Raw genomic sequence first — 14874 nt, 5'->3', positions numbered from 1 at the left:
ATTGATTCATATGCAAACAATAATACTGCTGAAATCATTATACTAATTGCATTGCGTACATTTCTTTCAGCTGAATAATAAAATATAGATGAATGTTTGTTGAGATCCAATTAATAAACTATATAAGTTTCCTTAATTATCTAGATTACAACGAAAAAAACAACCTACATAAGACGGTGAGTTGGCTTGGCAAGCAAGTGTTTGGCTTTTGACAGGGCCGGCCCTGACATTTTGGAGGTCTAAGGCGATAATTAAAATGTGGCCTCATATAAAAAAATTATATAATCGAACAAACTTTATATATATATATATATATGTATATTGAATCCCTACATTAATTGTAATGCAAAAAAAGAATAATAATAATAATAATAAGGTGTTCAATTCTAAATAATTTTTCGCTTAGAAGTTGAAAAAATAAGAAAGAACAAAATATATTTAAATATTACAAAAGAAACCAATGAAAAACAAAGGGCAAATACATTAGTATTCAATTTCAAAATATTCTTTCCATAGAAGCTGGAAAAAGAAGGAACAAAAAACGTTTAATTACAAAGAAATTAATAAAGTTAAAAAAAAAGACCAAAAAAAGAAGCCACTACGACTCGAACCTTGGTGCTGGCGCGCTGCAAACAGCAGCAAAACTTTGTCACCGCTGCCCCAGTGCTTAATACGGGCGAAAGTAAAATATATAATTATACAACTGACGCGCTGTAAAGCAGCACGCAATTTAACCCTTTAAAATGTCATCGTTAGTATATGGTAAATAGGGATCGTTCTATCCGGGGATTGAGGGTACACCTGTAATTGTGTAAACAAATAAAGAATTAAAATAATAAAGTATTATTTATAAAAATAAAATAAAGAATATAAATATATACAAATAACTAAACAAAAGGGGGGTTTAAGAATTATGGTTTCGAAAATTAAACTAAATAAAATAAAGAGAATGTAAAAACACATTTACAAGGGTGGAACGTAAGGAACAAAGATCAAAACTACATCCATATGCAAGAAATCCGGTTACAATTCTAATAGTTGGTTATCTATGAGACGAGAATATATCAACCAAGAAACAAAGATCAAAGCAACCAATGTCCCTTATTTTACTTCCCTTTACACAATTGATCAAGCAAAGCACCTAACCAATATATTTTGAAAACAGGTTTCACACAATCAAAGCAACCATGCAAACTCAAGTTTCAAATCATTAAGAGCAAGTGAAAGTTTAGTCAATAATTGTATTAATCCTAGTACACAAAGCATGTCTATTCAATAACACAAACCAATTGATTTCGACTTTTGTCCAAAGCCTTTACTACTTATTCGAATTAGGGTCACAAAGCATGAACCTAATTACTAGCTCCAATTATATGCAATCATTCTAAGTTGCGCACCAAAGAACAAAAACATATAAAAGTTTTCCATAAAACAAAATCAATTGATCAATCTCACATAAGTAACATATAAATCAACATATAGAAATCACAACTTTATTTCAAAACATATAAACGGGCTTTAAACTTTGCCCTTAACATTATTTGTTAACTAGAATTCATAGTTCTACAAATCGAAGCAAAGAAAACCAAATGAGGTTACAAGGAAAAAGATTGAAATACACCGTGAATGGAGTGGATGATGGAGAGCTTGAGACGTTGATCTTGAATCTTGAAAGCAAGGCTTCATTATCACGGCACAAGGTGGAACGATGGTTGCTAGGATTACTCACGGCTTCTTCTTCTTCTCCTCTTTGCTTGAAAATGCAGAACTAGAAGACTAGAGAATGAAAAGGAAAATGGAGAGAAGATGGAGAGACAAAGAAGATGAAATGGGTGAAGGAAGAGATGTTTTTATTCTCACAAAAGAGGGTATTTATAGGAATATATTGTAGTGTGAATGTAATGGTAAGAAGTCCATTATAGTGGCTTCAATGATCATAGCTGCAGCTTCACATGGTTGCTGAAATTATGAGAGCTGCCATGCTTGTTGCTTCCCCATATACTTTATGCCACACAAGTCTTCATACCTATATTTACACACTCAAGTACTTATCTATACACTCAAGTACCTATTACAAGATATATATTTATACTATAATATATTTATACTATAACAATCTAAATGTTCTGTCCAAATGGTACTCAAGTTTGAAAACAAACTAAGATAGATGATGAAGAAACAAAATTGAGTTAGAACTCCTTTGACACAAAATAGATTTCCGGCAGACTTGACCTCAGTATACTAAAACGGTCATAAATTCTTCTAGAAAATAGATATCGACGAGCTGTAAAAATTTCTGGAAACTAGACATCCGTAGCTTTCCATCCATATAAAGATCATAATTTTCTGAGCTCTGAACGATTTTTGACACTCCGTTGAAGTTGACTGATCTGCAGTGGCAGTTTTCCGAATCTGTAATGGATTTGATTTTTAAAGCACAATTTGTGTTCAATTCGGTAATGATCTTCATGAGACTTCTTAGATGCTTCCACATGTCTTCCACAGGTCTCCTAGTGTGAGTAGATCTCCATTTTACCTGTAAAAACACTAACTAAATTAAATTGATCAAGATAAAGGAAATAACTTAGCAAAATATAGGGTTTAAACATTATAAACGTCACATTTTATGCTCCTATCAACAACATATATATATATATATATATATATGTAAAATTAAAAATAAAATAAAAAATTGGCCGAGGCCCGCCGGAGACGGGTGGCCTGAGGCGGCTGCCTCAGGTAGCAGCCCTCTGGGCCGGCCTTGGCTTTTGACATTGATATGCCAAATTCTCAGACATGTCCAAGTCCTGAGGTAGCATGCCAGTGGGGAGCTCCCAGTTAAAGTAGGGCACTGGCTGTGCCACAACTAGCTGAATTGTGGTTAGCCCTAATTGCAGACCCGGACACCCCCTTCGGCCATACCCAAATGGGATAAGCTGAAAGTCATGTCCCCAGAGGTTTATATTGCTGTTCATGAACCTTTCAGGATAAAATTCCTCAACATTTTCGGACCAACCATTAGGATCTCTTCCAATGCTCCAATAATTAACTATGATTCGCGACTTCTTGGGTATGCCATATCCATCCATTGTAATGTCCTCGATGGATTCACGTGGGATAAGAAACAGTGCAACGAACTGGGTGTAGTCTCGAGCTCTCCTTGACCACCATACTCAAGTAATCCAACTTTGGCAAATCAGACTCTTCCACAATTCGGTCCATGCCAACCGCAGTTTGGAGCTCTTCTTGGAGATTCTTCATGATCCTTGGATGCCTCGAGAGCTCGGAAAGACTCCAAACAATTGATTAATTAGCTGAAGTATCAGAAGCTGCCATGATCATGTCTAGTAAGATGACTTTCATGTTTGTTCGATCAAAATGATCGAACTTGCTCATTATTTGGGTTCAACGGTTGGTTCATTAAGGAAAGCAACACGCCTACAAAGTCCTCATGCTGGACTTGTTTCCCAATCTTTGTTTTAGCAACTTGTTCGTGCTCGTCGATCAATTATCTTCTCCAAGAGCGGATCGACCGTCTTGCTAATTTTCTTCATTCACTTAGTCAATCCCTGATATATTTTCTCAAAATAAAAACAGAATTAATGTAGAAAAATATAATCAATGCTATCCAATACCCTAATATATGGTAGAAAATATACGTTTAGGCAATCTAAACTAGAGTCTATGAATATTATGTTTCATTTACCAAGATTAAATCACCGTGGAAAAGGCTACCTTGCTGAGACAAGCTATGGTACATATCAGTATCTCATACACTCATTTTACATCTATTTGAACAAAAAATTACAATTATTTGAATCAAATTTATAACTTTGAGAACAAAAGTTACCATATTCATTTATACTATTTACATATAGTTAAACAAAAATTACAACATTGACAATGAATTTATTCAAAAGCTTGTAATAATGTCGTAAGAGGTGTAATTACCATTATTAGAACTAAGATTACACAAAATATGACTCAACATTACCACTCTGACAATAAATTTGTTGTCACATTTGTAAATTTGTGTATGAGATACTGGTATGTATTATAGAATTTTCCTACCTTGCTAACTTAGCAGTTAGCAGGTAGGCAACAAATGCATCATAAAATGTGCCCATCAACAAAAATAAAGTAACGTGAGCAGGAGCTGGCTCAACAAAATACATTATCTTCTTAATATCTTATGCGTAAAATGTACTCAAGAATAAGATCGATAAAAATATAAAATAACAATAAATCTGAAGTGGGAACAGTCAAACTTGGTTGCCTGCGTTTGACTTCTAGATTTCTAGTTTGTTGATCCTAATGTAGTTCATAGTGACAAAGAAATGCAAGCTGGGTTCCAAGAAGATGTAGTGTGCTTGGTTTGAAAATTTTAATAGTTCAGGTGTCTGATACATGAAATGATAGACCGACTCCGTACAATAATTAATATAGAATTAAAGAACTTTTGGCCGGAGCTAGCCTACCATTGCATCGGTTCATAATGAATGATCAAAAAGGAATGCCTATGGGAAAGAGTTGAGATTAATTAGCGTACCTGAATATATATCAAGTGCAGAAAGGGAAGGAACAAAATCTGATATATTGAAGGCCCCTGCCAAGTAAAACGTTTCCTCAATAACGGCTTTCAAATCAAACCTATCATCCCTTTTACAACCCAACACCATCTTATACGTTATGTCCTCTTTCATCACCCGAATATTCTCACTAACATCCACAACTCCACCTTCTTCGATCTGCAGCTCTCTTCAGCCTTCTCACCAGCGCTCCAGCTCCTCCTTTCTCAGCGGCGTGAAACCCTCCATTGTCGCGGGACAAAAATGTTGTTGCATACAGAGCTTCCTTACATGGCTCCAATATGGACCATATTCGGAAAAGGCGGCCATGCTCTTTGTGTCGTAGGGTATGTACTCTGAGGCTTGGATTTTGGGTCGGCTGGCGAAATTAGTGTCGTGAGCTTTGAGGAATTGTTCTGCGGCTTTTGGGGAGGAGACTATTATGGTAGGAACATTGCCTAGACGAATGGACATGATGGGTGATGGGTCCATATTTTTTGGCCAAGTGCTGGAGGCTTCGATAGGGGAGGTTGCCTTAGCATGTGGAGGTTTCCGATTATTGACAGTGACTGAGGGCCGGGTTGTAATACCCGGTTGCTTTGTTTTAATAAAAACAATTGGGTGGCAAACACCTTTGATCAAGGTATGGTGTTCCATGATTTAAGCATTAGTGGATCAATCAAGACCAGTGCTTTATTTGGTTACGTGTTTACGCATAGTTGAAAATCATTCACTATGGAAAGCAGAAGAAATCTCTCTCTCACTCTCTCATTCTCTCTCTCCCTGCCGAAGCCACCCAAAAACATAGCAAAACTTCTCCAAGCTCTCTCTCCCTCCACCAGCCACCAATCAAGACCAGACCACTTCCTATAGGTTCGCCTCGACCTTGCGCAGCTTCCAGAGGCAGTCTTGAACCGCGAAACGGCCACCAACGGCGGCGGGAAGCTCTGCCGGTTTGAGCTCGTTTTGGTTCCTTGAATGATATCTCAAGCTACCGGTCACCAATCCTCACCGAACTTCATCCTCGAGCTCACCTCAACCTCCTGAAACTCCCAGAAGTGTCCTTGCACGGCGGAGCTGCCTCTAACGGCGGCGGCAATCTTGTTTCGATTTGAGTTCGATTTTAGTCAACGCCGGTTTTCTCCTAGCTCCTGCCACCAAAACTTCCGATCCTTAGCTCCATGAACTCGCCTCAACCTGCTGATCATCATACTAGAAGGATCGCACCTGGAGTGACGGGTTTCACGTTCGTCGGAGCTCGGCCGGTTTTCGATCGAACACCAAAACCTTTCGATCGTGATATCTCGAGCTGTAGTGCATCGTTTTGATTTATTCTTGAACCAGTGAGTTCACCTTGATGTTCTTAACAACTCATCAGAAGGAATCGAGGCCTGAAATTGAAGTTTTTACGTCGAAATCTTGGCTCGCCGGTTTCTGCATTTCTTCGCCGGTTACTGGAAAATTTCCGGCCACCTTCAAACTGTTCTAGGTAATTTTCGACCACTTCCGTTCATTTTCAGACTTCATGCTAGCTAGGAAAATTGTTGGTCTTGATGAGATGAAGAGGAGCAGCCTGGCCCCGACACCATTGGCGGTGGTCGGTGGCGGCCCTGTCCAAACTCCGGCGGACATTTCCGGCCACTTCCGGGGGTCACAGGGACAGTTTCTATACATTTTTAGATTCTATACTTCGATGCGATCATTTTGATATATTATACGCAATTTTTCGATATCGTATGATTTAGTTATGAATTTTACGACTTCGATCGATTTCGATCGTTCGATTTGTGATCTGTGAAGATCAGACCGTTGGATGGACTTGAAATTTAAATATGTTGATCTTATGACTGTCCCGATGACTTTGTGTGGTCACGGACAAAGATCCGACCGTTGGATCTTCGTATAATGGTGAAATGGTGTTTTGGAAGGCGATTCGTGAGAATCCGACCGTCGGATTTTCTTATAAATCTGAGGAGATGTTATTAAAGGCGATTCAGGAAGATCCGACCGTTGGATCTTTGTGATAATTTCAGGAGGATGATCCAAAGGGTGATCCGTGAGGATCCGACCGTTGGATCATCGATTAATTTGATCTGACCGTTGGATCATCGTATAAATTCGATCCGACTGTTGGATTGTCATTTATTTTATTTTGTGAGTTGTTGGCTAAACTCAAGTCACTTATGATTAGGTGATTAACGGTTTTTACTTGGGCGGGCGAGTTTGGTGTGATTGTGTTAATTTGAAGACGCAGCGGGAGTATCGAGGTGAGTAAACCGCACATGGTTCATTCACGAACCGGAGTTCTAAATATTTATATTTATTGCCATAATATTTATAGTTGTTAATACATGTGCAAATGTCTTTATACATATTTTATTATTGATAAAATATACGTGTTGTTGGGTTGTGTTGAGGAAATTTTATATTGAGTGAGGTGTTATGTTTATTGTTGAGAAACAATAAATTGTTGATTTGTTGAGATATATTGATCTGTGGAGATCAATAGGTCACAGGGGTGACCATGGCATCTATTGGTGAATCACGCTCTCGTACCGGGCTGGTGGTTACTAATAGCATTAAATCGTGAACCGCGCTCTCGCGCCGAGTTGGTGGTTGCGATCAGTTAGAGCTCTAGTCTGTCTGCCAAATGTTGAGTGATCTTATTAGCGAAATCGAGAGTAACTCATAAGTGTCTATATATATATATATATATATATATATATATATATGTGAGAGTGAGAAAATGTTGAGTGACCTTATGAGCGAAATCGAGAGTAACTCATAAGTGTCTATATATATATATATATATATATATATATATATATATGTGAGAGTGAGAAAGTGATGTGGTTTTGGGGTGGTCGTTGTGATTGTGATATTTCTACAATTTCACTTGCTTGAGTTGAAATTGTTATATTAAAATTTTGCAATCCTTTCGTTTACTCATACGGGCTGTCAAGCTCACCGGGTTTGTGTTGTTGCAATCCCGGTACACATTATATATTTGTGTAGCGGGAAATCTTACAGGTCAGGAGAATCGAGAAGGTGATCAGGCTGCTTAGAGTAGTGGCATGTGAGTTACAGCGTTATTGTGAGTTTCGTTATGTTCATTTTGAACTTATAAATTTGGAATTTGTAATAGTGTGCTGTAATAAGAAATTGAGGAGTTGGGTATTGTAATATTGAGTGGTGTGAGGCGTGTTACTCTGAAAGAAAATTTTAGATTGGTATTTGTATTTGTAATTATTCATGTTTCGGATTTTGAATTTCTTATTCAAAATTCGGGGCGTGACACGGGTGGTAGTTTTTTTTTGTTTTGAACTTTGATTTTGAGGAGGCAGAGACGAGTGACCAAAGGCATGTGAGGACAACCAGGAGGATAGCTATTATTGTTGAAGAACTCATTATTTCTGGCCTTCTGTTTCGTGTGGAGTTGAGGGAGATAATGGGAAATATGGGTCACGACTACTAATGGATCAACTCTCTGCTCCAAGCAAATGGACTTTTCAGCTGGGCGTTGTACTTCATAAAAAAGAATGATAATGTATGATCATCTCCTACGATATCGCTCATGTGTGCAAGTTTAATCGAATTTTTAAATTTTTTCAAATAGAAAACTAGTCTGATAATTTATGTTTTTAAAATATAAATAATAAAATTCATATCTGAATTATCTAAACTCTTACTTATCAGAAAAAAAGACGAACAAGAAAAGAGGAAAACCAATAAAACAGCTACTATCTACTAGCATGTTACAGGAAAAAATAAATAAATAAATGTGTGCAAGTTTAATCGAATTTTTAAATTTTTTCAAATAGAAAATTAGTATGATAATTTACTTTTTTAAAATATAAATAATAAAATTTATATCTAAATTATCCAAACTCTTACTTATCAGAAAAAAAGACGAACAAGAAAAGAGGAAAACCAATAAAACCAACTACCACCTACTAGCATGTTACAGCAATTTATTTTGAGTCCATAACTTTAGTGTGAATTGATAAAATTGTCTTCCAAATGTTGCTAAGCAAGTGTAGTAGCGTGTGTAGGTAGATTTTTGGTAATTTCTCCAAAAAGACAAAAAGAAAAAAAACAAATAAGACGCTGGTGAGTTGATATTACCATATTAGGAAAAGGAGTTGGTATATGAAAATCAAATAGACCGAGGAATGACACGAAATCAACTATGTTGAATGCTCAGGTGAAGAGGCTCCTCAATTATTCCCTTCATATCATCATTCTTTGTACAACCCAGTATCAACCTAGTATATGATTTATTTATTTTTTTTCTAGAAGATTGATACGGAGCTGTTCTTCATTTGTAAGGTTGCCAAACAAAACAAGCTCAAAATGTCTTTGTAAGTGATATTTACATAATTAGAGTGAATTTGTAAATCGTATTTACATAATTAGAGTTCCGGCCTAAGAAACTTGTCTCGAGTACCTTGATCAAGTGCATTTCTAATGAACATATTGATTCATGATGCAAACAATATTACTGATGAAATCATTATACTAATTGCATTTGCGCACATTTGTTTAAGCTGCAGAATAATAGATGGATGAATGCTCGTTGAGATCCAACAAACTATGGATGAATGTCTGTTGAGATCCAACAAACTACATAAGATTCCTTAATCAAAAAATTACATTGAAAAAATAACCTACGTAAGACGGTACGTTGGCTTAGCAAGCAAGTGTTTGGCTTTTGACAGTGATAAGCCAAAATCCTCGGACATGTCCAAGTCTTGAGGTAGCAAGCCATTTGGGAGCTCCCAGTTAAAGCAATGAACCAGTTGTGCCAGAACTAGTCGAACTGTGGTTAGCCCTAATTGCATACCCGGACACCCTCTTCGCCCAGACCCAAATGGGATGAGCTGAAAGTTATGTCCCCGGAGGTCTATATTGTTGTTCATGAACCTTTCAGGATAAAACTCCTCAACATTTTCTGACCAAACATTAGGATCTCTTCCAATGCTCCAGATGTTTACTATGATCCGCGACTTCTTGGGTATGTCATATCCATCGATGGTAATGTCCTCGATGGATTCATGTGGGACTAGTAACGGTGCAACTGGGTGTAGTCTGAAGCTCTCCTTTACCACCATACTCAAGTAATCCAGCTTGGGCAAATCAGATTCTTCCACCATTCGGTCCATACCAACCACACTTTGGATCTCTTCTTGGAGATTCTTCATGATCCTTGGATGCCTCAAGAGCTCGGCAAGGCTCCAAACAATCGATGTGGCCGAAGTATCAAAAGCCGCCGTTATCAGGTCTAGTAAGATGGCTTTCACATTTGTTCGATCAAAGAAGTGTACTTGCTCATCATTCTGGTTCAACGGTCGGTTCGTTAACGCAAGCAACACGTCTACAAAGTCCTCATGGCCTTGTTTCCCACTCTTGGTGTTGGCAACTTGTTCATGCTCATCTATTATCTTCTCCAAGAGTTGATTGATCGTCTTGCTAACTTTCTTTAAGCGCTTGGTCAATCCCTGGGAGAAAGAAATTATTGCATCATTAAGATTCCATAGTAGTGATAGTACTATGCATGTTATTCTATTATGTTATCTACTCCAAGATCAGATCACCAGAAAAAGGCTACCCAGCTAAACTTTAGCTGGAAGGATCAAGGATGTGCACCAAGTAATTGAACATGTGTGAACAAAATTTCCATTCCTACATCAGTTTGTTAATTAATTGAGGGACAAGATAGCTACTGCAGAACAAATTATAAGATTCGTTGCACTTGAGCAATAAATGGTGATCGCTCTAGCTCTTGATCTAATTAATTTACTTAATACGTGTCATATACTATTACTCTACCTCTGATAATGAAAACGTGCAATATTGGGAAGTCATTTTAGGTTTAGGTTTGTGTGATTCTTCCACTATCTCAATTTGAGCAAAATGGGAAAATTAATCGACCACAGATCAATTTACTAAAGCATCTTTAATATAGTTTTAACTTTCAAACAAATCCTAATAGTCTAATACCATTGTGCTTTTTTCTACTGTGATTCGAGAAGTGAAGTTTTATTCACACATCTTCAATCACTCAATGATTACTCCGAACTGATTACTACTGGCTATCTGCTGGTTACTTTCCCAAAACTAGGTTCGTTATGTTGACGTCTACTTTGTTAATCAAGTAGTTCATAGAAACAAAGAAGTCTTAGAAGTGCCCTCACCTGTACTGCTATACAACCGGGTTCCAGTTTAAAATTTCAAATCGTTTAGTGTATGGTATATGTAATGGTAAACCAGCTCCATACATGAAAACAATAATGTAGAATTAAGAAGATTTGGCCGGAATTGTCTACCATTGCATCAGTTCGGATATTAATTAACCATCAAAGAGAGCTGCCTATGGGAAAAGAGTTAGGAGCTTGGGATTAGCATACATGAATATCAAGTGCAGCAAGGGAACGAACAAAATCTGATATATTGAAAGCCCCAGTCAAGAAAAGCGTTTCCTCAACAATGGCTTTCAAATTAAACATATCATTCCTTTTACAACCCAACACTATCCTATACGTTATGTCCTCATTCATCACACCAATCGTCTCACTAATATCCATGACTCCACCTTCCTCTGCAGCTCTCTTCAGCTTTCTTACCAGCACTCCCAGTTCCTCCTTTGGCAGCAGCGTGAAAGCTTCCATTTTTGCTAGACAGAAGAGATGAAGCATGCAGAGCTTCCTCATATGGTGCCAATAGGGACCGTATTGGGAATAGGCCATGCCCTTTGTGCTGTAGGACAGGTACTCTGAGGCTTGGATTTTGGGCCTGCTGGCGAAATTAGTGTCATGAGTTTTGATGAATAGCTCTGCGGCTTGTGGGGAGGAGACTACTATGGTAGTATGCATGGTAGAAACATTGCCTAGACGAATGGACATGATGTGTCCATATTTTTTGGCCAATTGTTGGAGGCTTCGATTGGGGAGGTTGCCTAACATATAGAGGTTTCTGGTTATTGGCAATCCGAGGGCCGGGTGGTAGTTTTATGTGTTTTGATTTTGAGGAGGCAGAGATAAGTGACCAAAGTCATGTGAGGAGAACTAGGAGGATGGTCATTATTGTTGAAGGAATCATTGTTTCTGGCATTCTGGATTTTGTGAAGTTGAGAGAGAGTGGGATATATGGGTCATGACAAGCTCAATGACTCATTTATATTAAAGGACCAACCCTCGGCTCGACAGCAAATGGACCTTTCAGATGGGCGTTGGATCTCATAAAGAAATTTCAACCATCAACTGTAATTTGGTTCAAAAGCCAATTTTGTTTTAATTATATAAGAAGTTAGGTGATATGAATTCTTTGGAGGTAAACGGTAGGCACAAGTCCCACACTCGATCTCAAAAAAAAAGATTTGTCACACTCTAGGTAACGTGCGTACAACTAAATTAGTTCAAAACCCAGATAAAATATCCAATGCATGCCCATGATTGCGGTAATGTGATATAAATTGTTGATTTTCTTTATATCTAAAAATAATCAATGCAGTATATGGATTCCAATAGCATATTTCAGTCAATTTTCTGTCAAGGCGTAGTTAAAAAATATGTATGCCGTGCATATGACAAGGATGACCATTGTTGAAGATTCCATTGTATATGAAACTAGATAGACATATGCTTGAAAAACAATCAATGTTATATTAGGAAGGACAATAACAGGTAAAATAATAAAGATGAAGGGAGCCTAAGGACCGTCAAATTGCGATCCTTCTTTTAAGTTATTATTGTGTACTTTACTATATGGTCTGCCTGCTGCTATGTACTATTTTACCCCTTTTGCATAAAGGGACTCTTCGCTAGGCCATCCAGATTTCGTACAAGTACAAATGCAACGATCAAAGTGTAATTTGGTACTAATGTATCAAATGGGTTCAACATAAAATACCCTAAGCTAAAGTGACTCACATCGTTATTGACTCATCTTTTTGAAGTTAAGAGGTCATTGAATTACTAAAAAAATTTAGTTTCAAGAATTTGAAAGTAAATTAGATTTTGATATATACGAAGAAAAGTGTGTGGGTGGCTGGGCTGAAAATTTTGACCGCAAATAGAAGTAAGAACGTAGCTTCGAATGGAAAACTTATTGATTAATTTGATTCCAAACTGTGAGCACCATGATTCATAACTATAGGGACAAAGTATTATGCGTCGAAATGTGATAAATTGAGATGTATTTTCGCTTAATTGCTTATCGTAGGAAAACCACATAGAGATAACGTGGGACCATAAGACAGCGACTGCAAACGAAGTGAGTGGTCCTTGACATCTTTGATAGTGACTCATATCCAAAAACGGACAACCACGTGGTGTGGTGTGGTGTGGTGGACGAGCGGCCTAGTCTGGAATCTCCAGGTCTAGCGTTCGATTCCCAGCTCCACCCTGTGGCCAGCAGATTTGAGGGACATGAGTTTGTTAACACCCAAAGTTCGTGCGTCTGCAGTGCAGTGATTAGTCTGGCAATGCTGTGATACACTGCATGGGTGCGTGTGTAAAGGCTCTACTGTCGTCTTGCCCCTAAAAAAAATATATATCCAAAAACGGACCCCACCCCCAAAAAAAAAAATAAAGAGAACGATTAAAGACAGTTCCAGTAGTGGACTGGACTGGAATTACTGTATTAGGAAAAGGAGTTGGTACCTGAAAATCAAATGGACCGAGGCAGGGCACAAAATCAGCTACGTTAAATGCCCCGGTTAACAACGAAACTTCGTGAACAATCTCCTTCAAACCAAACCTAGCATCATCCCTTGTGCAACCCAATATCATCCTATACGTTATATCCTCACCAACGCCATAAATCTTGTCACTAACATCCACCACCTCACCTCCCTCTCCAGCTTTCTTCAGCGACTGCACCAACAGTTCTATCTCCTCCCTTCGCAGCGGCGCAAAAGCCTCCGCTTTCGAGGGACAAAGAAGCTCGAGGGTACAGAGCTTCCTCACATGGCGCCAATAGGGGCCGTACTTGGCAAACGCCAGGCCCATTGTGCCGTAAGCTAGGTGCTCTGAGGCCTGGACTGTCGGCCTGCTCGCGAAATTGGCGTCATGAGTTTTGAGGAATAGCTCTGCAGCTTTCGGGGACGAGACTAGTATGGTGGGTACATTCCCAAGGCGAATAGACATTATGGGTCCATATTTTTTGGCCAAGTGTTGGAGGCTGCGATGTGGGAGATTGCCTAGCATATGAAGGTGACCAATGACCGGTAGTGCCAAAGGTCCAGGAGGTAGCTTCTTGTGCTTTGGTTTTGAGAAGGCTGCAGCGATGAGAAACCAGATGAGGGCAACGAAGAGGAGAAGGATGGTAATTGTTGAAGGACTCATTGTGTCTGTTGAAACTAGATAGATTTTTTCTTTTGGAAAACATGTGAAACTAGATAGATATTTATAGATTAATAAACGTGTATCAGTGCATGTATCTGCAGTTAGATTCTGCGTGCTTTTCTGAGGCATTGATGATATGGACCAACAGTCGGGCGGCAGGAACACAGTTATGTGGTGGAATTGTGAGCCCCCACCTCTGAGCTAGTTTTTAACTTTTTATTTTATCGCCTGTAAGCGAGCAATTTCGTTGAGCTGTCGAATCCAATTTTTATTGGTCGGCACCTGCATATATTGGAAGCTACTGAATATATAACTCCCTTAATATGATGCAATGATGCATTATTGGGGTGGATGTAGAATTTATCTGTTAGCTATAGCTAGATACCTGGGGTTCATTCTCCGTCCAAGAACAACGTCGAGATACCTGGGGTTCATTCTCCGTCCAAGAACAACGTCGACGACTCGACGTTGTGTAAAATGTTAGCTAAGCTAGCCGGCTAGGGTTTATAACTTTATATTTAGGGAAAAAATCATGAATAGTACCCGAAGTAAGGTGCACTACGAATTTCAGTACATAAATTTTCAAAACATAAACTTTGGTACATCAAATATGAAGCCCGACCCAATATACATACATGACGTCAATGACTCCGTCAGACGTCGTGCCATTACACATATAATGAAGGGCAGAATAGGTTTTTCATTTGTCAATAGTTTCCTCTCTCTCTCTCTCTCTCGAAATGGCTCTGCAACTCTGGGATCTCTTTTCCTTCTTCTTTTCGTTGTCATCGATAACCACGCCTCTACACCGCCTTTCACCACCTTCGATTACAGCCCCTCACCTCAACATCCACAACCGCTTCAGCCACCTCGAGGGCCGATCTTCACTGTGCCCAGGCTCTCACGGAGTCCGCCCTGGCCTCAATTCAAGCCCTCCTTCGTGTCGCCAAGGTCACCGGTTG

General features: G+C 38.6%; 2 protein-coding genes and 1 pseudogene across 2 annotated transcripts; all 3 read right to left on the bottom strand.

Annotated features, from left to right (window-relative positions):
* Positions 1-1719: 1719 nt before the first annotated feature.
* On the bottom strand, positions 1720-5285 carry LOC112177293 (annotated as a pseudogene).
* Positions 5286-9108: 3823 nt separating this feature from the next.
* Positions 9109-14145, bottom strand: LOC112180123 (cytochrome P450 CYP736A12). Its single transcript, XM_024318628.2, has 2 exons — positions 13229-14145; positions 9109-10066 (listed from the first exon to the last, which is right to left on the bottom strand). Exons 1-2 carry the CDS (start codon positions 14039-14041, stop codon positions 9236-9238), a joined length of 1644 nt encoding a protein of 547 aa, XP_024174396.1. The 5' UTR covers positions 14042-14145; the 3' UTR covers positions 9109-9235.
* Positions 10288-11801, bottom strand: LOC121050449 (cytochrome P450 CYP736A12-like). The gene has a single exon (XM_040510409.1). It carries the CDS (start codon positions 11528-11530, stop codon positions 10967-10969), a length of 564 nt encoding a protein of 187 aa, XP_040366343.1. The 5' UTR covers positions 11531-11801; the 3' UTR covers positions 10288-10966.
* Positions 14146-14874: the final 729 nt, after the last annotated feature.

The sequence above is a fragment of the Rosa chinensis genome, chromosome 7 (assembly GCF_002994745.2).
Source record: "Rosa chinensis cultivar Old Blush chromosome 7, RchiOBHm-V2, whole genome shotgun sequence".
NCBI lineage: Eukaryota > Viridiplantae > Streptophyta > Magnoliopsida > Rosales > Rosaceae > Rosa > Rosa chinensis.
Note: the sequence above shows the minus strand (reverse complement) of the source record. Positions and strands in the feature narration are given on the sequence as shown.

Coding starts and splice junctions, on each gene's coding strand:
- LOC121050449 (XM_040510409.1), bottom strand. CDS start 11,530: ATGTTAGGCAACCTCCCCAATCGAAGCCTCCAACAATTGGCCAAAAAA.
- LOC112180123 (XM_024318628.2), bottom strand. CDS start 14,041: ATGCCTCAGAAAAGCACGCAGAATCTAACTGCAGATACATGCACTGAT. Junction 10,067..13,228: donor TCGGTCCATTTGATTTTCAG/GTACCAACTCCT, acceptor TCTTTCTCCCAG/GGATTGACCAAGCGCTTAAA.